Source organism: Pecten maximus, chromosome 14, assembly GCF_902652985.1.
Source record: "Pecten maximus chromosome 14, xPecMax1.1, whole genome shotgun sequence".
In the NCBI taxonomy this organism is placed as follows: domain Eukaryota; kingdom Metazoa; phylum Mollusca; class Bivalvia; order Pectinida; family Pectinidae; genus Pecten; species Pecten maximus.
The window spans coordinates 33,280,098-33,304,639 of NC_047028.1; the positions used below are offsets into that span (position 1 = coordinate 33,280,098).

General features: G+C 38.2%; 2 protein-coding genes across 8 annotated transcripts in view; one reads left to right on the plus strand and one right to left on the minus strand.

The window, feature by feature from the left end:
* LOC117341646 (transcriptional coactivator YAP1-like) overlaps window positions 1-8,689 on the minus strand; it is a 48,408-nt gene extending 39,719 nt beyond the window's left edge. For 3 of the 6 annotated variants that reach the window (XM_033903508.1, XM_033903507.1, XM_033903504.1), the window contains exon 1: window positions 8,033-8,688. In XM_033903508.1, coding sequence (XP_033759399.1) covers window positions 8,033-8,499 — 467 coding nt within the window. In that variant the 5' untranslated portion in view covers window positions 8,500-8,688. Of the gene's footprint in view, window positions 1-8,032 lie in introns of all 6 variants that reach the window. The other 3 variants (XM_033903509.1, XM_033903505.1, XM_033903506.1) reach the window with 2 other exon arrangements.
* Window positions 8,690-16,050: 7,361 nt separating this feature from the next.
* Window positions 16,051-24,542, plus strand: part of LOC117342491 (peroxisome biogenesis factor 1-like) — a 61,568-nt gene continuing 53,076 nt past the window's right edge. For both annotated transcript variants that reach the window (XR_004535868.1, XM_033904666.1), the window contains exons 1-4: window positions 16,051-16,205; window positions 16,934-17,083; window positions 21,671-21,754; window positions 22,477-22,591. Coding sequence is in view for 1 of the 2 variants with exons in the window: in XM_033904666.1 (XP_033760557.1) it covers window positions 16,107-16,205; window positions 16,934-17,083; window positions 21,671-21,754; window positions 22,477-22,591 (448 nt within the window). In the remaining variant the exon portion in view is untranslated. The remainder of the gene's footprint in view (window positions 16,206-16,933; window positions 17,084-21,670; window positions 21,755-22,476; window positions 22,592-24,542) is intronic.

A 24,542-nucleotide genomic window follows, 5' to 3' on the forward strand; every position in this document is an offset into this window, starting at 1 on the left:
AAACTAAAAATCTACCTGAGTTAGATTGGGGAGGAATGCAGATACAAAAAATTAGCTTTTCTTGTATAATAAAGAAATAAAATATATACACAGCATACATTAGATGCCAAAAAAATCTATTGAACAGGAAACTTGATTTTGTGTTGATATCCTGCACACCTGTACAGGTACATAACTTGGCTGACATACCAGTGAAATACCTGAACACTTCTGGTATTTGACTAAAAGGGACCGAATCAAGTGTCAAGCAAACAAAGTTTACATAGGTCACATCTACTGCTAAGCATCTGAGGACTTTACCTCAATAAAAATTACAAAGTATTTCATTCATCCACAGATAACTGCAACTTTTAAAAAGATCATAATTATTTTTGGCATTGGAAAAGTTTGAACGAAGCCATTTAAAACATTGAGATAACATGTTGTTATAATTTTCAGTTAACCATCCCACAAAAATTAACAAAAGAAATTGGAAATTTTCCGAAGAACAACGTATTTGAGCAAGAAATGACTGATCATGAAGTCCTTTCATATCCAATGTTAAACAAACAACTATATATATGAACTCCTGTTGTGTTACCTTATAATAGACTGCTATATCAGTAAAGTCAAAAGCTTCGTGAGATGAACATTATAATAGAAGACTTTTATAACATTTGATCACAAGCTTATCATCTACTTAATGCATTCACTTCCACCTGTAAACAATAAACGATACATTATAAAACACAAGTCCAACAGCCGTTACCAATTAATGAGAAAATCAAACTAAACATGTATAAATCCTACATATAAAATCACCTTTACCTTAAAACTAAATCATAAACAAAGACATCAAAGAAATTGTTTTCTTTCATCTACTCCACATGAAATAATTACGGAATAATAAAATTACACGATCATAAGGAAGGTATAAGAAAAACCACGTCATACTGAATTTATTAATTTCCGACAAAATCCAATTTGTATACTTTCATAAAGATTTGCTTTGAGATTACATTATCAATAGATAATGGCTGGTCATGATATTCCTGACGTTTCTTTGACAGATGCTTCACTGGAGTAAATCCTCCACTATAGTTGATACAGGAACTATCCTCCACTATATAAAAGTCGATACAGGAAGTATCTTTTTGAATTCAGAAAACTTTTAAGAATCAATTGATGAGTAATATTTTTTATTATTAACTAATCGACACTAACATTTTAACATTTCCCTCTTGAAATGTTGAGAGTTGTAGCGTGTTGTTCCCAGTCAGGAGAAAAACTGTTTTAAAACAAAGACATCTTTGTTTTGTATTGGTAGACATCTATGGGTCATTACTAAAAGTTTCACACAAAAATTAAAAGAGTGTAATAGTAAAATTACCCTGGGCGAAGTTTGATCACAGCTCTAGAGAATTGTAGAACTGACAGATGATGCAAACATTTTAGCCAATGAAAGCTCAAGAGAAAACCAACCTCATGCCATATGTATTTCGGATGTGTGTGAATTGTAAAAATGTAGGTCTGTACTGCCCCTTCCCCCAATCTTTTTAATCACCACCCTCCTTCATCTGTATGCTCCGTGTGGCATGAAAGATAAGCCCCTCTGCCCTCTTATCTAGTCCTGCAGAACACAATTTGATGACTCAAGCTCCTTATCTGGTGCAATCTCTGATGCAATGGTAGTAATGATCCAGCGTATACCATACTTTCAAAACAATGCACTACAAGAACTCGAAGAAAAAACTTAGGACAACTGACCGAATTCATCTTTAGATCCAACACCTCCATATATATATATTTTGAGCCTTGTAAAGTTCTAACTCAACATTCCAGCTGTCATTCATGGTGTCTATAGGACAACTGTGCACCATTCACCATGTTGAGCTAAAAATAAAATGTGTCCTTGTCCTGAATTTCAAATATATACCAGATAAGAACAACTTCTAATACAGTGCATTCCGCTTAATTGGGTAGCCTATTTGCGGGGCCTTTTTACCCGATTAACCGGCTTATGCGATTAGCCGAAAATGCATGTCGCCATCTTAGATTCGGTCCGTAATGTTGTCTTAATGAGTTGGATCGAGTTTGGATGAAAATATTGATGTTTATTATTGTTATTAATGGGTGTTTTTGTTTGTGGTCTTACCAATGTCGAATGGTCCAATTACTAGTCCATATTATTGCATTAAAATACGTGTATTAAAATAATAATAAAACCTGACGTATTGTTGTTATTTGTGTACAATCGTGGTACCTCAAATCGGGGCATCGGAGCATCCATATTTCATCCACATGTTTGACATACGATCTAAAGACTTGCCGACAGCTCATTTCTCTGATGCTGATCATAGAGGCATTCATTTGTTCGCTATGAAGTTTTTAACAAGATCTTCAGATATTATTTCATATCAATTTGCCGAAGCACAGAGAAGCCGAGTTTATTTGGGTCATTTCCTGGTATAGATATGACCTTGACACTGGAAAGTCACTGCGTCACGTGATTTCTATTGATCCGATTCCTTGTGTGGGGCCTTCCATGGGGTAATTGAAAGAAAGTAACAAACACATAATGGAATTTACAATGCAAATAATTTATTCAGGTACAACAAATTAAGATAAAAGCACATACAGTAAAGCACTATATATCTAGTACATAATTAAAGCTATATCTTGTATCAAAATTTTACAAACGTTGCATTTATTTTCTGCATTTTTACGAATTAAAAAAAATAAATACAGAACGCTATTTAACTCACAAGGTCACTTAATAAAACATCGTAAACACGTTAAAAGTCATTTCTTCACAAGTTAACATAATCAAGTTGTTTCCACAATAATTATTTATCATTATAACATCACAGTCTTGTTATCTAACACAGTTAAGTCACTTGATAAATCACAGTCTTTTTCTTCAGCACTACCATAGTCTTTTTCACAACTCAGTCTACCATTTCACATCAATAAACTCTGTGATCTTGGTTTGTTCTCTGGTGGAATGCGCATCAATGAATCGCTGGAATGCGTAGAACGGTTCGAAGTCTTTGCATCCCTTCTCTCCCAAAAACTTCTGAACTTTGGTGCGAAGGAAATCCCGTATCTCGCTAGCTGGTGTTGGAACGATGATTTCTTCTTCGTCGTCGCTGTTGTCTGGCTCCTCTGGTTCCTCGGTTTCTTCTTTAAGTATGCTGGCGCAGATACTTTCATCGGAAAGTGTTCCGTGGCACTCCAAGTCTGCATCAATGTTGACGTACTCCTCGAAGTCAGCATCGGGTGTGGTGGACTCAGTGGGGTCGGTTGTGGGTGTGTCATCAGTGGGCGTATCCTCTCTCTGGTACTCGAATCCCGCCTTCCGGTAGCAGTTGATGATGGTGGTGGCTGTCACATCTCTCCAGGATCGGTTCAGAAGGTGGACGGCTGTTAATAATGTCAGCTTCTTTGCCAGGGCATTGGCCATCAGGGTTGCGTCGTTATCAATCTGTGTGATGATGTCGTTGATGATGTGTCGCCTGTAGTGAGTTTTCAGGTTTTTGATGATTCCCTGGTCGCATGGCTGGATCACTGAAGTGGTGTTGGGTGGGAGGAAAACTAGACTGATATTCTTTACGGCAGTGGTGGCGGTCTGTGGGTGGGCGGCGCAGTTGTCGACTAGTAAAAGAATATTTCTTTTCTTTAGTCTCATCTCTCTGTCGAACTTTTTCAGCCAGTCAGTGAATATGACTGCTGTCATCCAGGCATTTTGGTTGGCGTCGTAGATAACTGGTAGGCTGGACTGGCCACGGAAACATCTTGGATTTTTGCTTTTACCCAGTACTAGTAGTGGCCGTTTGTCGGTGCCGTCCATATTGCAGCATATCATCGCAGTAATCCTATCTTTAGCCTTCTTGCTGCCGCTCACAGTCTCCGCTTTTGAAGCCAGTGTCCCGTCTGGTAATGCCCGGTAGTAAATCCCCGTCTCGTCGGCGTTGTAGATATCTCTCGGCTCGTACTTAGAGAGTAGCTCGGGTAATACGGTCGCCATCCAGTTATCAGCTGCTGTAATGTCGGCGTCTCTCTTCTCTCCACAGATTCTTTTGTAGGTGATGCCGTTTCTCTGCTTCCAGCGGCTCAGCCATCCAGAAGTTGGCGTGAAATCTTCTTTCTTCATATGGGATGCGAGATCTTTCGCTTTCCCCTCCAGTATGGGTCCGGTGATGGGAATGTCTCTTGCCCTGGCATCGGTGAACCAAGTCGATAGGGCCGTCTCAACATCAGAATCTTTGCCAGTTCTCTGTCGTTTGCGGTGTGGGTTGGAGTTGGCTTCAAACTGTGTCCTAATGTCTTCTCTCTTCAGGGATATGCGGGATACTTGGGACTGCGAGCAGTCTAACTTCTTAGCGATGGCAGCCTGGGAGAGCTTCTGGTCAAGAAGTTTAACAACTTCATACTTGTCAGCAAGGGTCAGGTCGTTGCGTTTGCGTTTTCCGGAGGTGGCCATGTTATCGATTGTAGTCGTAATGTTGATATGATTGCAAGATAGAATTGGGCCCCGTTTTATAGTTTATTAATAAGTAAGGATATATAGCGGCATCTTTGATATTAGTAAGTAAAAAAAAAAAAAAAAAAAAAAAATGTGAGGTGGCCTCATAAAACAAAACAAAATCCAATCTGATGTTTTATTAATCAGTTCTAATCCTTACCTGAGCATAACGTGTAAGCTACCACCGGGTACTGTCCTTTTATCGTCTCGATATTGTTGTCATAATAATTTACCTGTGTACCAGTGTCGCCATACAAATGTATGCGAGATGGCCTCATAAAACAACACAAAATCCAATTTGATGTTTTATTAATCAGTTCTAATCCTTACCTGAGCATAACGTGTAAGCTAACATCGGGCGTCTGTCCTTTTATCTTCTCGATATCGTTGTCATAATAATATACCTGTGTACCGGTGTCGTCACATTTCCCCCGTGGCGAACCCCTCACTTTTAATCCACCGCAATTTAACAGTCAACAGTTGGCGGTGATATCAATCGATCTGTATAGCAATGTCAGACCCAGTTGAAACCCTATTGTTTTTGTCTCCGCTTTCAAGTTTTCTTTTTATCCCAGCGGTAAAAAGTTTAATTGCATAGTAGATTAATATCGCTGTTAAAACCTCCATTTCGTTGGCCTAATGCTGGCTCTAAAAATAACATTAGATTTTACCCATAATGCTTAGCCAATTTCCTGTTATGGGAAAAAAACCACGAAGAACAACGAACGTAACAGTAAATAAAAACGACACAACATTAACGATTAAGGTAATATTATACCGGTTTTTGACATCATAACTATCAAAGGAACCTTTTTTGTTGATGAATGTCTAAAACTTAAAGAAATACGCGATGACTTTCATGAAAATCGGAGCATTTCTATTTTTTTTTTACCCGATTGTTTATTCGAATAACCGAAAAATACGACTTTTCCAACCCAATTAAACGAATTTTTTTAACATGATTTAAGAGAAAATGGTTTTGGTTTTTGAAATTTTACCCAATTAAACGAAATACCCGATTAAGCGTTACCCGATTAAGTGGAATGCACTGTACTACAAAATAAAATTCTAAAAAAAAAAAAAACTTTTTCCTTCAAAATAAATTTCCACAGGAACTTTAGGACCCAAATGCTTTAGTTGAAATTGAAACTAAATATAAATAACTGAAACACAAACACTTATAAAACCTTTAAAACAATAACTAAAAGTGCTGATATGCACTAATTACAGTCCAATATTAAGAAATTCTATAGTTTAATACATCAGTTTTAGAATATATACCCCACACAGGGAACACTATACCATCTGAGGGACAAACCCCATTCAGTCCATGTCAAGTAACTACTAATTCAACATGGTTGACAAGGCCTTAAAATGACAGACCACTACGTCATCTGATATGGGCACCAAAACAAGGGCATTGTCCTACTTGTCTGACCTTGCCCGCCTAACTTCATGGGGTCACTACGGTCAACTTCAAAGGATTTTTTGAAAAACCTATCAATCGACAAATCAATTACCTAAATGCAAGCAACTTTAAGACTTGTTAAGACTGATTTGATACTAAGAGATTTATTTCACCATGTAAGATATATTCATTATTACTTAGAACATGAATAATTTTTAAAGGTTTTTTTTCAGGTGAATAAAGAACATTTGCACAACTTTAATTAATGAGTCCTAATTTCATGAGATACAGTACTAGTGGGTACCGTACCCGAAAGAGTTCCACATGCACAGAAAAAGAAATGTCCACTGACTCAGATATCTAAGCTAGAAAAAATCTTTGTAACAATGTTTTACATTAAGTTCATGATGCCGAAATTCCCAATGTTTGTTTCATTTTGATATGTGGTCATAGTAACAACATAAACATTTACCTGATTCATACATAAGACAATATGAGATTGTGAATACCACTGCACTGTGATAACAACTGGCTAAAAATACATCAAAAAACTTTCTGATACAGGAATGCGTTTAAAAATGGGTGTGGTTTATGATGACAAATTGAGCCAGTCAGGGTGAAGAATGAATTCCAATAAATAATGAAAGTGCAACAATGCACCGATTGTAGGAAAGAAAAACACAATGCACAACAAGGTCTCAATTGTAGAATTTTTAAGAGAAAAATGAGAGTGCATTTGACATATATTTGTGAACCAATTACTCGCTCTTTCAGCATGGGTCCTGATCAGGAGTTTTGAGTGACATTACTGTTTTGTTCAGTAAAATATACATTACAAAGAATGTACCTGCATGAATTATGCTTAATATTCTACAGTTTTTTTCTGCAAAGTTAACTTAAATGATTGGAAAATGATAATTTCAAATCCTAAAATAACAAGACAGCTATCAAATCAATCTTATTTATGATATAGCAGTTTTTCTCCCAACATTATTTTCTAACTTTTTGTAAGAAAAACCAGCTAGTCCCTCTTTTTACTTCTTGTCAAAGGGTCCATTCAGAAGCTTAGGTTAATTATACAAGACTTCCAACAAATGTAGGCTTAACAGCTAAGAGACATTTTTTCTATTGTCTCCTAAAATGTGACACATTCCAAAGAACAGCACACCTTGATCATTTGCATTACATCTGGAATGTTTTGCCAACATAATCCATATGTTTGTTCAATTTCTCGATAATACTCATACACATGTTATATAAATATAATAGTCAATTATTATGCTGTAGACTAGACGATACTACAATTTATTCTATGTACACATGCCAAAACTCTTTAAGCTCTTTCTAATAAAACATTTTAATGGTATACATACATTTGATAACAAAAACAACTTTTATTTCTTTTACAAATCTAACAAGCTTACCTCTTTTATTTTTTAATGATACACGTGCATATCATTAACTCATTTTTAATAATTTATGTAACAAGAATGATTTTGACAAATATAGGTTGCACATTTTGGTGCTGATATTGAAAGCTTCATTAACGTTATATATATATATATTAAACCAGTTACAATTTCTGTTACAATATACCGATATAAATCTGCCAAAATCTATACCTGATGTGTGCATGTGCTTTTTAGTGATCAATATTGTGAATTATTTTGACTGTTTAAATTTAGACATAAATCAAAACAGCTTTGAATTATCTCTAAACCTCAAATAACAGATGTTAACAACCAGCTCCACAAAATCAACACACCTCCAATACACATCGATCTTCAAATGAATTTAGCCATCAAGTGGAAGTAAAATACATAAATAAAACTATTTTGATTTTGTTTATAAAATAATACTTACTGTCTGCTTCACATAGTTAGAATCAGTGTAAATAACAGATAAATTATCATTTGCTTACACACGAGTTCTTATATTACCAGTGTATTAATAGGTTTTAATACACAGTTCAATACACACACGTTAATTAAAACATTTACAGTTATATTTGGTCATTGATCGAGCATAACACGCCCATTGAAAAAAAATTCTCGTACAATAACATCATATATCACATGTGTACATTACACATTCCAATACACACACACGTGCAGACTTACTTTAGATAATATCGTTGACCGTCGGGCATCTTCGCCATTTCCCATCCCGGGGGGAGGGGCTCGTTGTCAAGGAGGGCGTCACACGAATGCTGTCGGGCGTGGTGTGGCGGGGGTTGGGGAGGGCCCTGGGGGACTGTTGAAAGTGTCTGTTGTAAACTGGCCGGGGACGAGTGAGCCCTCATGTGAGCTATTTGAAGATTGCCCTGAGACTGCCCGACCGACGGGTGACCGGGGTAACCCCCTGTAGAGTCATTACTGCCCTGCTTCATATGCTGAACCGGCCTCTGGGGCTGGTCCGGGGGTTTCCAAAAAGAAGCTGGCAGGTTTCTCATACGGAGAGGAATCTGCGCACTTTGTCCAGATTTGGGGTTCATGACGGCATTGAATAGTGCGTCAAGTTCGCTCCCACTATCCTCACGGACATGAACAACCTGGGTTCCTTTCCGCTCCGCCTGGTCCTGCGACATTTTGTCGACGGGCAAGCACAACACAACAAGGAAAGGAAATGTCAATATGACCTACTGCAGCAGTATAATCCCACCATAAGCGAAAACACTACGTAAATCCTGAAGTTTTCCTGGGGAACTTCTTGGTAATGGAGGACACCATTTACTCCTAGTCGAAAATTTTGCCTTGATGACCGTACAACACCTAATTTTGACAGGTTCCCTTATTGCGCGGGACAAAGTAGTTCTCCAAAAAATATATGTTCACACTACAATTGGACCTTGATCTGTTATCATAACCATATATTGATTATAAATCATATATTTTGCACCAATAGAATATAAAATAAATACATATTGTGACTAATTGAAATATGTTTATGTTGTTAGTCCGGACTGGGGCTTATTTTGCTTCAATGTGATCAGGCCGGCGTAGAGATCCATGTTTTGACGTCACTCGGAAACGTCTACTCAACCTTGTTAATTTGCTACTCTCGTGTGTATAGTACAGGTCTGAAAACTTTTCTGGGTATACATAGAAGTGATTATTTTTCTCAAAATATGGTTTGATATTGTCCGTGTCACATTACATGTAAAGATAGAGGCGAAATAACTTGATGAAGAAGTTTCACCTAGAGGTATACAAACACGCCTATTAAGCCCCTTGCCATATTAGGAAATTTCCGTATCCGCCGACCTGCCAATCAATGACATTGCACCTCTGTTTACCTGCGTAGGTGGGCCTTCGGCAAAGTCCGGTGTGGTCTTTCCCAGTGAATCATTACTATCTTTACATTGTAGTAAGCTAATATTTCCCAATCATGTAGTTTATTCATTCACAAATTAAGATGTTCCGACAGATAAGGCAAAAAGAGACTAAACGGGGAATCCCCGCGAGGTGTAGAAACGTACCTGAATTAATTATTCTTGGAAGTCGAACTTCCGAAATAAGAATATTTGATCTTTGATATAAAGTACAAATGGTACTTTTTACGAGGTTAAACAGATGGACGTCGATACTAGTTACATAGATCTTTTCTTGCCAAAATTTGTTAAGATATATTGTAAAATCATGTATGCCTAGCGACAAGTGCACGTTAATCAATATTTCATAAAATGAAATCGACTTTGTATTTGATTTTAGATTTCACTAAAATATCAAGAAACTAGCCTTATAACATGAAGACATATAAAAGAAAGATATGTACTCAAAACATGACGCACTTCTCTGCTACATAACAACCTGCAATTTTGTATGCGTATATTTTCCATCTGGTGACAAAATCTTAAAACCTAATTATACATGTACACGAGCTGCATCGTATACAGGTGAGTCACAAAGTGAGTGAGGATCGATGTTCATTAAGAGAAAGAATGTACTCTTTTAATATTCATAAGTTACGGTTGTAATGGATGACTGTACCCGTCTACCAGGCACTGGGATCTACAATTGATGATGTTTACAACGGCTGGGCGTTGTCACTTTACTTGTTAATCATCCTTTGATTTTTCCCCAACGTGCACGTATCGAGTTTACCGCGATACTTGCGGAAAATACAATTTCTCTAACTCTTATGTTCAGGGACTTAATACATGTACAAAAATAAGGTGTGTTGATGTCCATGGTTCAAATATATAACAATTCAATCAAGTTAATTTATAATAAGTGTACTTATTTTCATTCAAAAAATTAAAATAAATATCATTTCTCAGTAAACACCATCTCCTTCTTGAAGTAAAATGTTTAAATTAACAAGATCTGCGACGGACACCTGTAAATAAACATGCATGATATATACATGTATATTGAAAGCACTTACGTTTTACAAGTTGAATTGTTTCATGTTTTATTATTTTTTCTATAGGTTTACCGAACACTGAATTTTAACATTTTGATGTAATATATTAGATGAATTAATTAATCAATAAATAAAGCCAATTAATATTTATGACTTGTAGTTACTATAGCAATTAAACGTTTTCGTGACGTTGCGTTACTGAAACTTATATGATTTTTTTTTTTTTTTTTACGAAAATTATTTCAATGTCACAACACTTATAGTGAGTGACACAACTAAATTATACATATTTTACACTTTAAAGTGTTAAGTGCCAACGGCAAACTGAATTACAATGGGATATTTCCGCACACGCTCCGAGATTCAGGGCCGGACCAGGACCTCAAAGACACGTGACCGGGTGGACTGCACTAACTGATAAAGTTTTCCCAGCCTCTGAAGCCACATAGTAGGGAGAGCTTGCCGAGGCACTTACGGATGCTACTTAAATTCTGTCCAGATCGCTACTACACCGACGAGCTGAACATAGGTGATATTACAATGACTTCAAGTAGGCGATGTAACTAGTACTGTTGGCCTTGAGTTGATAAATACTATAATACTAATTTATACAGTAATGTACTTATATCTTTCCACAACAGAACTGTAGGATGACGGTAGAGTTAAATTCATAATAATCATTCCTTTGTCTATTTCTAAGAAGTAACACAGAATATAAATATAACATAGTAATACATCACGATGGGGGAGGGGTATGACTCGCGTCTTGACCAGGCATCGAACTCATGATCTACGGCACCTAATCGCCTAACTAGAGACACCCGCAGCTTATACCACTGCGCCACAACCATACACACACACACACACACACACATATATGAGGGAATGTCAATATTCAGTATTCAAATGAAACTCATTCAAACTCAACATGGAAATATATCTATAATGGAAACACCTGAATAAGTATAAGGAGATTAGGACCAGCTGTTCAGGAATGATTAGCGTCTTCTGCCTCACCGACGACGCAGGTCATACTAATCCAGATCTCATAATGAGAATTGGGACAATGACAACTATACCATACACGCCAACAAACATTGAACGACACAGAAAATATAACAATTAGTGTATTAAAAATGTATTAGACAACTGGCTTTATAAGTCCTTTCTTGTAGATTCCGTTCCATGTTTTATAAAACATTCCTGCATCACCATTATAGAAACAACAACATGGCAGTTTTCATGTTTCAGTTTTAATGCAAAACAAAACTGCAGTTGCTTAGCTTTTCCCGCGTTGAATAACTCGAGAAATAAAACAGACTTATCAAATAAACTTTTGGTCATTATGAATTTTGGGGCCATATGGCTAGGGCGTAATATGATACATTTTTGGGGCGAAACGGTTGGGGCGTATGAAAACAAACTCGAGCCGAAACAGTTTGGGACAACACAGTTTTAGGGGAAAGTCTAACATACCTTCATCGAACTCGTCTGAATTCGTATCGTACAAGAAAATATCTGTTTCTAAATGAGATCGTGATGTTACACAAATATTTTTATCGATGTTAAAAACTGGTCAGATATAGCCGACATAATCGCGATAGACACAGAATAACCATCCAGAATCATGGAATCAAGTAAACAAAGTTGCAATTTTCTTTCTGTCAAAACTTCGATCAAATCTGTGCCCTAAAGTCAAAATGTTCTCTAAGTACTACATCAAAAAAACACCCAATAGCGAAAACTTGGATATTGCTGATCCACCCTCCTAAAACATTTCCATCTAATATGTGGCTCATATGACGTACTTCCCTCCCTGTGGAGAATGAGGCCATGAACTAGTCCTCTCCATTCTGTCCTTCCCTCCCTGTGGAGAATGAGGCCATGAACTAGTCCTCTCCATTCTGTCCTTCCCTCCCTGTGGAGAATGGGGCCATGAACTAGTCCTCTCCATTCTGTCCTTCCCTCCCTGTGGATAATGAGGCCATGAACTAGTCCTCTCCATTCTGTCCTTCCCTCCCTGTGGAGAATGACGCCATGAACTAGTCCTCTCCATTCTGTCCTTCCTTCTCTGTGGAGAATGTGTCCATGAACTAGTCCTCCATTCTGTCCTTCCCTCCCTGCGGAGAATGGGGTCATGAACTAGTCCTCTCCATTCTGTCCTTCCCTCCCTGTGGAGAATGCGGCCATGAACTAGTCCTCTCCTTTCTGTCCTTCCTTCTCTGTGGAGAATGAGGCCATGAACTAGTTCGCTCCAATCTGTCCTTCCCTCCCTGTGAAGAGTGGGGCCATGTACTAGTCCTCTCCATTCTGTCCTTCCCTCCCTGTGGAGAGTGGGACCATGAACTAATCCTCTCCATTCTGTCCTTCCCTCCCTGTGGAGAATGAGGCAATGAACTAGTTCTCTTCATTCTGTCCTTCCCTCCCTGAGGAGAATGAAGCCATGAACTAGTCCTCTCCATTCTGTCCATCCTTCTCTGTTGAGAATGAGGGCATGAACTAGTCCTCTCCATTCTGTCCTTCCCTCCCTGTGGAGAATGAGGCAATGAACTAGTCCTCTCCATTCTGTCCTTCCCTCCCTGTGGAGAATGGGGCCATGAACTAGTCCTCTCCATTCTGTCCTTCCCTCCCTGTGGGGAATGACAACGTACTAGAAATCTAACCCACGACCTACCACACATCACCAAGACAACGTGTTGGGAATCTACCCCACGACCTACCACACATCACCAAGAAAACGTGATGTGAATCTAACCCACGACCTACCACACATCACCAAGACAACGTGTTGGGAATCTACCCCACGACCTACCACACATCACCAAGACAACGTGTTGGGAATCTAACCCACGACCTACCACACATCACCAAGTAAACGTGTTGGGAATCTACCCCACGACCTACCACACATCACCAAGACAACGTGTTGGGAATCTAACCCACGACCTACCACACATCACCAAGTAAACGTGTTGGGAATCTAACCCACGACCTACCACACATCACCAAGTAAACGTGTTGGGAATCTAACCCACGACCTACCACACATCACCAAGTAAACGTGATGTGAATCTAACCCACGACCTACCACACATCACCAAGACAACGTGTTGGTCCCTGTATAACGAAGTATTATTGTACATAGTCCCAGGATACCAACGTATAACTGTACAACGTTAAAGTATAACAAAGTTTTACAGTACAACGTTATAGTATAAACAAGTTTTACTGTACAAGGTCTAAGTATAATTAATTTTTACTGTACAAAGTCTAAGTGTAACAAAGTTTTACTGTACAAAAAGTTATAGTATAACAATGTTTTACTGTACAGAGTCTAAGTATAACGAACTTTTACATTACAAGGTCCAAGTATAACGAACTCTTGCAGTACAAGGTCTAAGTATAACGAACTCTTGCAGTACAAGGTCTAAGTATAACGAACTCTTGCAGTACAAGGTCTAAGTATAACGAACTCTTGCAGTACAAGGTCTAAGTATAACGAACTTTTACAATTAAAGGTCCAAGTATAACGAACTTTTACAGTACAAGGTCTAAGTATAACGAACTTTTACAGTACAAGGTCCAAGAACTTTTACAGTACAAGGTCCAAGTATAACGAATTTTTACAGTACAAGGTCCAAGTATAATGAAGTTTTATTGTACAAGTTATAGTTTAACGGAGTTCTACTGTACAAGTTATAGTTTAACGGAGTTCTACTGTACAAGTTATAGTATAACGGAGTTCTACTATACATCACCGTGACAACGTACTGGGAATCCCTGTGAGATTTCCTCTACAAGTACAACCTCTCAATCGATTGGGATATATTTTGATAAATCATGTGTACAGGGACTTGACACAGTTTCTCAACCTAAGGTACATACAGAAATAATACATAATAGACCCTGGGTTGGGATTTGTGCCAGTTCCCTGTGATTACGTTGACATCACAAATACGTCATAATTTGAACCACATGGACAATGTTCAGGTATCATCCACGGCAAAAACAAACGTCCGACTTCTTTTCTGGGGTGCGACCCGAATTTGCTGGCACAAGTTATTTTTTCTCATCAAAACTTTATACCGTTACCATGGGAAACCAAAAACGACTATACGTTCGACGTATCACTGCAGAAACACACTGACAATTGAAAATTACATTCGTCAAGTACAACCACTTGAGATAAGTATTCCTCTTGAACCATATCCGGAGTGAGGCTATACTTGCCGATTAGGTGTGCTCAAAGTCCGCTTGTTTACACGAGAAAAAGACAATACTATGTTTACAAAAACAACAATACGATATTAAGTTTTGTGACGTCAATCGACGTCACTTTACGTAATACTAGCAACCAGGTATATTACAAGATAATATCACGTGTTACCTGTGACGTCAATAATATGCACCTGCAAGGTTTGTGTAATAATACCATGACGAGTAGCTGTAAATTATGTTGTGTATGTTAAAAACCTACAATAAAATCTGTTATAGATAATGTTTATCAGGTAACGGCTATCAAGCTAGCACAACACGTGCAATCAGTCCCTACTACCGGATCACAAGGTAACCGCGTCCTACGTACGTCCACGAGTTTTTACCTATACTGGCCGGTTTTGTTTTTTTTGGTTTTCCCCATTTGTTCCAATTCTTTCTTTCGACACCATATCGATGACACGTTAAGTCGAAATGTTTGAGTTTCATGCTAAGGACATTGTTTATGTCCAGAAAATAATTATTAAATTTACCGTTTTAGTTTTTCTGTCTGTCAATTTGTATTTTGAGTAAGAAAACATACCTGACATAACAAACATTTTGAAAAAATGACAAAATCGAATACATAGATATATGGGAAATTCACGTAATATGTGTTTTCAAATTTGTTTTTAATTCCCCGTTCCCACGTTTTGAAAAGATTTTTTTGTTAATCTGAGATTTTTAAACGCGTTCATTTAGTATGTTGCTGATTGCTTTCGTGATATCTTAATACAAGTTTCCGCATGATTTCTTCTTAAATACAACTAATTAAAATGATAACGGTTTAAAAATATCCGGACACACACAGATGAGGAATTCCTCACTTTGAAATTCCTCGCTCTGGATATTATGAGGACGGGTGTCAAGAAGACAACTTCTCAGTAGAAAAAGAATGTTGGAAAGGAAGAGTGGAGAAGAAAGAAAAAAAATAAGAACCAAATTATTGCAATAGGGACATCATCTCAATCTGGTCTCTTCATTAACTTTGTGTATTGATAGCGATTGCGAAACAGTAACCGCTCTTCTTGGCCATTATCAGCTGATTATAGGAAGCGCGCGAGTGGTCTTAGTGGGGGAGCAAACGGGAGTACCAAGCAGAGAAACACCACGTGATCGGGCAGGTGATCCCATAGAAAAAATATACCTTTACCACGTCTGATCCGGGGAATCGAAGTCCCGGTCACCTATGTAAATTTGGAATGTGTTACCAAGGTGCAACCAAACAATCATGTCACTGCCTACATTGAAAACAGAAGTAAAATGTTTCTAATTAAATAATGAATGAAATTTATAAAAAAAAAAAAGAATCCCTCGTGACGTAAAGATTTATATGAAAAGCTTATATATTTTCGGAATTCATACAAACACAAATAAATATTTGCAGAAAAATATTTTCTTTTCTTTAGATTATCATCGGATGCTCCGAGAGTCTAAACCGTGGATAAGACCACACGAGTTATGACCCTTGCTTTATTTCAAAACCGGAAGCCGTGATTTAAAGATGGCCGACCAAAGAGACATTAACACCCACATGAGATAAGTATTTTTACAGTAATCTGTGTAGGCACCAGGATGAGCTTCCATGTGGTGACTGTCAGATTTGTCGCCGAGAAGAACTGTTTCGTCGCCCTTCCGCCAGATGTTAGCAAGTCTGCATCAAAAGATGGAGAGGTAAATCAACATCGTGGAAAGTGATCTCCATCGAGAAAACAGTCTGCATCCAATTTCTTTTAGATTATTCAGGTCATGTCGCATTTTATCTCCGAAATAAAATTTAGATTTTGCTTGTAGCCCATGTATCTTCTGAACTTATCAATAAACTATCCCGATTATCATTTGGTCTCTAATAATTCTGTTAAACTTAATTAGGGCCTACCAATTTACGTTAATTACCATCTGATCACCATTTGGAAGAACCATATCAATCACCACGAATAAAACTTTGATAACCCAGGTAGTGATGGGCTAGCCTGAAACCTTCCTCGACATAGATGTTGAAATATCGTCTATTCCTAGTCCTACAATCAGATCTAGGTGCCTATGGGTACAGTAGTGTGTATGCAGGTCCTGCAAATAAAAAACATATCTTTCAATTTCTGTAAAAATGTCTGAAGTCTGGTGACCAGAGGATACTTTGGTCTCACTAAAAGTAATAAGTAAAACTGAAACATTTCAAATCTTATAACGTGAGTACTTCACTTAATTGTGTGGATTAGACACACTGTTAGGATACTTTTTTGTAAGGTTTAAAATTGGGCTACAGGCTTGATTATGATAATACTTGGAGATCAGATTAGACAGGTTCACTTGCATAGTGAAAAATTCATGCTTAGCAAGAATTATGCAGAGTACAATTAGTCAAATAAATAATAGATGTATTTAACTTTATACTGTTATAGGTTAGTATATTTGAATTGACATTTGGAGACGATTCGAAAGTGTTCGTGAGCTGGTCAGGGGAGGTAATCAGAACAAACACTGGAACAGATGGCGTATTACAAGTGAATGGTCTGTACGGCAGCAAGCTAGGACTGAAGGATGGAGATCAGGTATATAAGATTATCATTAATGATATTTAATATCAATCCAGTAAAAAATAGATGTTTAGATTCTGCTCCTCTGATACACTTACATCCGGGTAAAATGTGGAGAAGCAGATGTACAAGTTCAATTTTAATAAGATTTTTTACGAATACCCACGTACAGTTAGTAAAACATAAATCTACCAGTGAAAGTGACTCATAAATTAAAAATAATTTGTCTTGATATAAATAACATTATTTAGATATTTTGAATGAAAAAAAATGCTAAAATACCTTTGTGTGTATCTGCCACTACAGTGAAAAAAAACCAAATTCCTCTTTAAATCTTAATTTTGATAGATAAACCTTAATTCCAATTGCCATGGTCAAAATAATAATCAACTGGTGAGGAAAGCTTATCTCTCCCAACTGTTTAGTTGAAAGTATATGTATACACTTCTTTGAGAGTTTGAAATCGAGGAGGACATTTATTGTCTTGGCTATGGATAACTTTTTGCTTGATTTTCTTGAGAGGGATTTCCTTCAATGATACACAAATTAGCACAAATATAAATTTCCTTTTATTTTACATTATTAGTCGTGATCAGTCAGGATAGAAAATTATTAGTGAATTAATATTTTGAAGCATAATATGATGAAATGTTGCTGTAAATTACATATGACGTAGTGGTCACCTTTATAATAAAAAAAAAATAACAGTGTAATAGAACAGGCATCTTATCTCAATTTCTACCTGATGATTACATCTGTCCTGAAATACATTTAAGCATTGATGTCAATTTTTCTTAGTTTCATCAGGGTATTAAAAAAAAATTTCTTTTCAAACTCTATGAATTCCATAGCAGATTCTTACAGAAGTTTGCAAACAAATTTTTTTTCATACCCCCTATGAAACTAAGAAAATAATTGAAATTAACGCTTATAATTAATTTTTGAAAATAATTTTCTAATTAAAAACATGTACAATTTTACTGGTTTTATATGGGATTCTTTTTCTCAAATCAATACACAACGTCAATTGTCGTATTGTGATGTCACATTTTTCGCGCCTTTCTCAGAATTTTTTTCATAGTGGTATGAAAAAAAATCTCAACCAATCAGAAAGCTGCATTCTGCGTACAAACAATGGAAAATTAATCATATCTATATCATGATAGATCTATACAATAAATAGATAACAATAAAGAGCAACTTATTACTCTGGCTGTCAACTTATTGCTCTCGCTGTCAACTTATTACTCTGGCTGTCAACTTATTACTCTCGCTGTCAACTTATTGCTCTCGCTGTCAACTTATTGCTCTCACTGTCAACTTATTACTCTGGCTGTCAACTTATTACTCTCGCTGTCAACTTATTGCTCTCGCTGTCAACTTATTACTCTCGCTGTCAACTTATTACTCTGGCTGTCAACTTATTACTCTCGCTGTCAACTTATTACTCTCACTGTCAACTTATTACTCTCGCTGTCAACTTATTGCTCTCGCTGTCAACTTATTACTCTCGCTGTCAACTTATTACTCTCACTGTCAACTTATTACTCTCGCTGTCAACTTATTGCTCTCGCTGTCAACTTATTACTCTGGCTGTCAACTCATTGCTCTCATTGTCAACTTATTACTCTCGCTGTCAACTTATTGCTCTCGCTGTCAACTTATTACTCTGGCTGTCAACTTATTACTCTGACTGTCAACTTATTACTCTCGCTGTCAACTTATTACTCTGGCTGTCAACTTATTACTCTCGCTGTCAACTTATTACTCTCGCTGTCAACTTATTACTCTCGCTGTCAACTTATTGCTCTCGCTGTCAACTTATTACTCTGGCTGTCAACTTATTACTCTGACTGTCAACTTATGACTCTCGCTGTCAACTTATTACTCTGGCTGTCAACTTATTACTCTTGCTGTCAACTTATTACTGTCAACTTATTGCTCTCGCTGTCAACTTATTACTCTGGCTGTCAACTTATTACTCTGACTGTCAACTTATTACTCTCACTGTCAACTTATTACTCTGGCTGTCAACTTATTACTCTGGCTGTCAACTTATTACTCTGGCTGTCAACTTATTACTCTCGCTGTCAACTTATTACTCTCGCTGTCAACTTATTACTCTGGCTGTCAACTTATTACTCTGGCTGTCAACTTATTACCATGGCTGTCAACTTATTACTCTGGCTGTCAACTTATCACTCTGGCTGTCAACTTATTACTGTAGCTGTCAACTTATTACTCTCACTGTCAACTTATTACTCTGGCTGTCAACTTATTGCTCTGGCTGTCAACTTATTACTCTGGCTGTCAACTTATTACTCTGGCTGTCAACTTATTACTCTCGCTGTCAACTTATTACTCTGGCTGTCAACTTATTACTCTGGCTGTCAACTTATTACTCTGGCTGTCAACTTATTACTCTGGCTGTCAACTTATTACTCTGGCTGTCAACTTATTACTCTCGCTGTCAACTTATTACTCTGGCTGTCAACTTATTACTCTGGCTGTCAACTTATTACTCTGGCTGTCAACTTATTACTCTGGCTGTCAACTTATTACTCTCGCTGTCAACTTATTACTCTGGCTGTCAACTTATTACTCTGGCTGTCAACTTATTACTCTGGCTGTCAACTTATTACTCTGGCTGTCAACTTATTACTCTGGCTGTCAACTTATTACTCTCGCTGTCAACTTATTACTCTGGCTGTCAACTTATTACTCTGGCTGTCAACTTATTACTCTGGCTGTCAACTTATTACTCTCGGCTGTCAACTTATTACTCTGCTGTCAACTTATTACTCTCGGCTGTCAACTTATTACTCTGGCTGTCAACTTATTACTCTGGCTGTCAACTTATTACTCTGGCTGTCAACTTATTACTCTGGCTGTCAACTTATTACTCTCGCTGTCAACTTATTACTCTGGCTGTCAACTTATTACTCTGGCTGTCAACTTATTACTCTGGCTGTCAACTTATTACTCTGGCTGTCAACTTATTACTCTGGCTGTCAACTTATTACTCTGGCTGTCAACTTATTACTCTGGCTGTCAACTTATTACTCTGGCTGTCAACTTATTACTCTGGCTGTCAACTTATTACTCTGGCTGTCAACTTATTACTCTGCTGTCAACTTATTACTCTGGCTGTCAACTTATTACTCTGGCTGTCAACTTATTACTCTGAACTTATTACTCTGGCTGTCATCTTATTACTCTGGCTGTCAACTTATTACTCTGGCTGTCAACTTATTACTCTCACTGTCAACTTATTACTCTGGCTGTCAACTTATTACTCTGGCTGTCAACTTATTACTCTGGCTGTCAACTTATTACTCTGGCTGTCAACTTATTACTCTGGCTGTCAACTTATTACTCTGGCTGTCAACTTATTACTCTGGCTGTCAACTTATTACTCTGGCTGTCAACTTATTACTCTGGCTGTCAACTTATTATTCTCTCTGTCAACTTATTACTCTGGCTGTCAACTTATTGTTCTGGCTGTCAACTTATTACTCTGGCTGTCAACTTATTACTCTCACTGTCAACTTATTACTCTCACTGTCAACTTATTACTCTGGCTGTCAACTTATTACTCTGGCTGTCAACTTATTACTCTGGCTGTCAACTTATTACTCTGGCTGTCAACTTATTATTCTGGCTGTCAACTTATTACTCTGGCTGTCAACTTATTACTCTCGCTGTCAACTTATTACTCTGGCTGTCAACTTATTACTCTGGCTGTCAACTTATTACTCTGGCTGTCAACTTATTACTCTGGCTGTCAACTTATTACTCTGGCCGTCAACTTATTACACTGGCCGTCAACTTATTACTCTGGCTGTCAACTTATTACTCTGGCCGTCAACTTATTACTCTGGCCGTCAACTTATTACTCTGGCCGTCAACTTATTACTCTGGCTGTCAACTTATTACTCTGGCTGCCAACTTATTACTCTCGCTGTCAACTTATTACTCTGGCTGTCAACTTATTACCATGGCTGTCAACTTATTACTTTTGCTGTCAACTTATTACTCTGACTGTCAACTTATTACTCTGACTGTCAACTTATTACTCTGGCTGTCAACTTATTACTCTGGCTGTCAACTTATTACTCTGGCTGTCAACTTATTACTCTGGCTGTCAACTTATTATTCTCTCTGTCAACTTATTACTCTGGCTGTCAACTTATTACTCTGGCTGTCAACTTATTACTCTGGCTGTCAACTTATTACTCTGGCTGTCAACTTATTGCTCTCGCTGTCAACTTATTATCTGGCTGTCAACTTATTGTTCTGGCTGTCAACTTATTACTCTGGCTGTCAACTTATTACTCTCGCTGTCAACTTATTACTCTGGCTGTCAACTTATTACTCTCGCTGTCAACTTATTACTCTGGCTGTCAACTTATTACTCTCGCTGTCAACTTATTACTCTCGCTGTCAACTTATTACTCTCGCTGTCAACTTATTACTCTCACTGTCAACTTATTACTCTCGCTGTCAACTTATTACTCTCGCTGTCAACTTATTACTCTCGCTGCTCTGCAGTTATTATCTCTGTATTTTGTAGCTTTATTGAAACTGATCAATTTTCCACAGGTGATTGTACGACACACCCCAGGTGTCCATGGAGCCACACAAGTGTCCGTGGAGCCGCTCACCACTGATGATTGGGAGATACTTGTAAGTACAAACAGTCACACGGGACCGTAAATCAATAATTACCAGACTTCAGAAAAACCAACATATCATTTGTAAAATCTTTTTTAACCTGGATGTACTGTAACTCCCTTTGATAAAATGGGACTTATTTGATGTCATATATGTGTTATTACTGAGGAAAATTTATGGTTGTTTGTCACCATGGTAACACACTTGGCTTTCACCTAGGTGACTGGGGGTTGATACCTCAATCCAGTGGAAATAACTAAAGGGTCACGGACTCACCTGGCTGACCTCATAGATTTTCTCTGGGTGCTGTAAATGTGGTTATTTAGGCAGGGGGGTTAATTTCACGATTTCGATATGTAAACTATACGTGTTGGGGTAATTTTCGCGATCGATCCACCTTCGTTTGTAGTTCGAGATTATGAAAATTAATATCAAAATAATACGCGAGGGGGAAATTTTCACGATCAAAAGGACTTTTAATTACTTTTAACTAAGGACTGTAATTAGTGTAAATTTCCCCCTCGCGTGTGTAATCAGCGTAAATTCCCCCCTCGCGTAAATTTTCACGTTTACAGTACATTGGTTTCCTCCCAGCAGTGAGACCCCTCATGCGCTTCCATCCGGGCCAACAAGAGTGATAGATTTGAATCACTATTACATTTTTATAATTGTTGTAAAATAAATGTGTCATTACTATAACGGGGAAATTAATTAAATTGATTTATCTTTTATAGGAGAGACATGCAGGCTACATAGAAAGTCATCTGTTGGACCAAGTGAGAGTCGTGTGGAAAAGTCAGATCTTACCTGTGTGGGTGGAGAAATCTACCTGTGTTTTCCTTAAAATAGGTAAGTAGTGTATACAGCTTGTGTTACTAGAAATATACATGTAACTGGTACTTGCATATATTTCAAGCACAATACTAAGGTTGAAGGAAAGTAATAATATATTGAATATAGAGGAAGCAGTATTAAGAAGTTGTTAATTGTTACGAAAAATAAAATAAAATAAAAACAAACTAGAATACATACAAAGATGAATTTACTATTAAGTTGAAAGCATATAAATCTATAATATGTAAACTGCAGTGCTTTGAACATTAACCTAAACAATTCAGAATCCTCTCAAAAGTAAAATATATTGACTGGAATTTGAAGGAAAGAACCAGCCATGGCCTCAAAACAGGAAAAACGCATAGTGTTCAGTATTCAGAAATCAAAACTACTGATATGAAAACATTGCGCCACAGAAAATACATAATGTTGTTAGGGAGAGTCTGATGTTGTGAAGGAGAGTCTGGTGTTTTGATGGAGAGCCTAGTGTTGTAAGGGAGAGCCTAGTGTTGTTAGGGAGAGCCCAGTGTTGTTAGGGAGAGTCTGGTGTTGTTAAGGAGAGTCTGATGTTGTTAGGGAGAGCCTAGTGTCATGAGGGAGAGCCTATTTTTGTGAGGGAGAGCCTAGTGTTGTGAGGGAGAGCCTAGTGTTGTTAGGGAGAGCCTAGTGTCATGAGGGAGAGCCTAGTGTTGTGAGGGAGAGCCTAGTGTTGTTAGGGAGAGCAAAGTGTTGTTAGGTAGAGCCTAGAGCCTAATGTTGTGAGGGAGAGTCTGATGTTGTTAGGGAGAGCCTAGTGTTGCTAGGGAGAGCCTAGTGTTGTTAGGTAAAGCCTAGTGTTGTGAGGGAGAGTCTGATGTTGTTAGGGAGAGCCTAGTGTTGTTAGGGAGAGCCTAGTGTTGTAATGGAGAGCCTAGTGTTGTGAGGGAGAGCCCAGTGTTGTTAGGGAGAGCCTATCGTTGTTAGGGAGAGCCAAGTGTTGTTAGGTAGAGCCTAGTGTTGTTAGGGAGAGCCTAGTGTTGTTAGGGAGAGCCTAGTGTTGTGAGGGAGAGCCTAGTGTCATGAGGGAGAGCCTAGTGTTGTTAGGGAGAGCCTAATGTTGTTAGGGAGAGCCTAATGTTGTTAGGGAGAGCCTAGTGTTGTTAGGGAGAGTCTGGTGTTGTGAGGGAGAGTCTGGTGTTGTGAGGGAGAGCCTAGTGTTGTTAGGGAGAGCCTAGTGTTGTGAGGGAGAGCCTAGTGTTGTTAGGGAGAGCCTAGTGTTGTGAGGGAAAGCCTAGTGTTGTGAGGGAGAGCCTAGTGTTGTAAGGGAGTTGTGAGGGAGAGTCTGGTGTTGTGAGGGAGAGTCTGGTGTTGTGAGGGAGAGCCTAGTGTTGTGAGGGAGAGCCTAGTGTTGTTAGGGAGAGCCTAGTGTTATTAGGGAGATCCTAGTGTTGTTAGGGAGAGCCTAGTGTTGTTAGGGAGAGTCTGGTGTTGTTAGGGAGAGTCTAGTGTTGTTAGGGAGAGCCTAGTGTTGTTAGGGAGAGCCTAGTGTTTTGAGGGAGAGCCCAGTGTTGTGAGGGAGAGCCTAGTGTTATTAGGGAGAGTCTAGTGTTGTTAGGGAGAGTCTAGTGTTGTTAGGGAGAGCCTAGTGTTTTGAGGGAGAGCCCAGTGTTGTGAGGGAGAGCCTAGTGTTATTAGGGAGAGCCTAGTGTTATTAGGGAGAGCCTAGTGTTGTTAGGGAGAGCCTAGTGTTGTTAGGGAGAGCCCAGTGTTGTGAGGGAGAGCCTAGTGTTATTAGGGAGAGCCTAGTGTTGTTAGGGAGAGTCTGGTGTTGTGAGGGAGAATCTGGTGTTGTGAGGGAGAGCCTAGTGTTGTGAGGGAGAGCCTTGTGTTGTTAGGGAGAGCCTAGTGTTGTGAGGGAGAGCTTTGTGTTGTTAGGGAGAGAGGGAGAGCCTTGTGTTGTGAGGGAGAGCCTAGTGTTGTAAGGGAG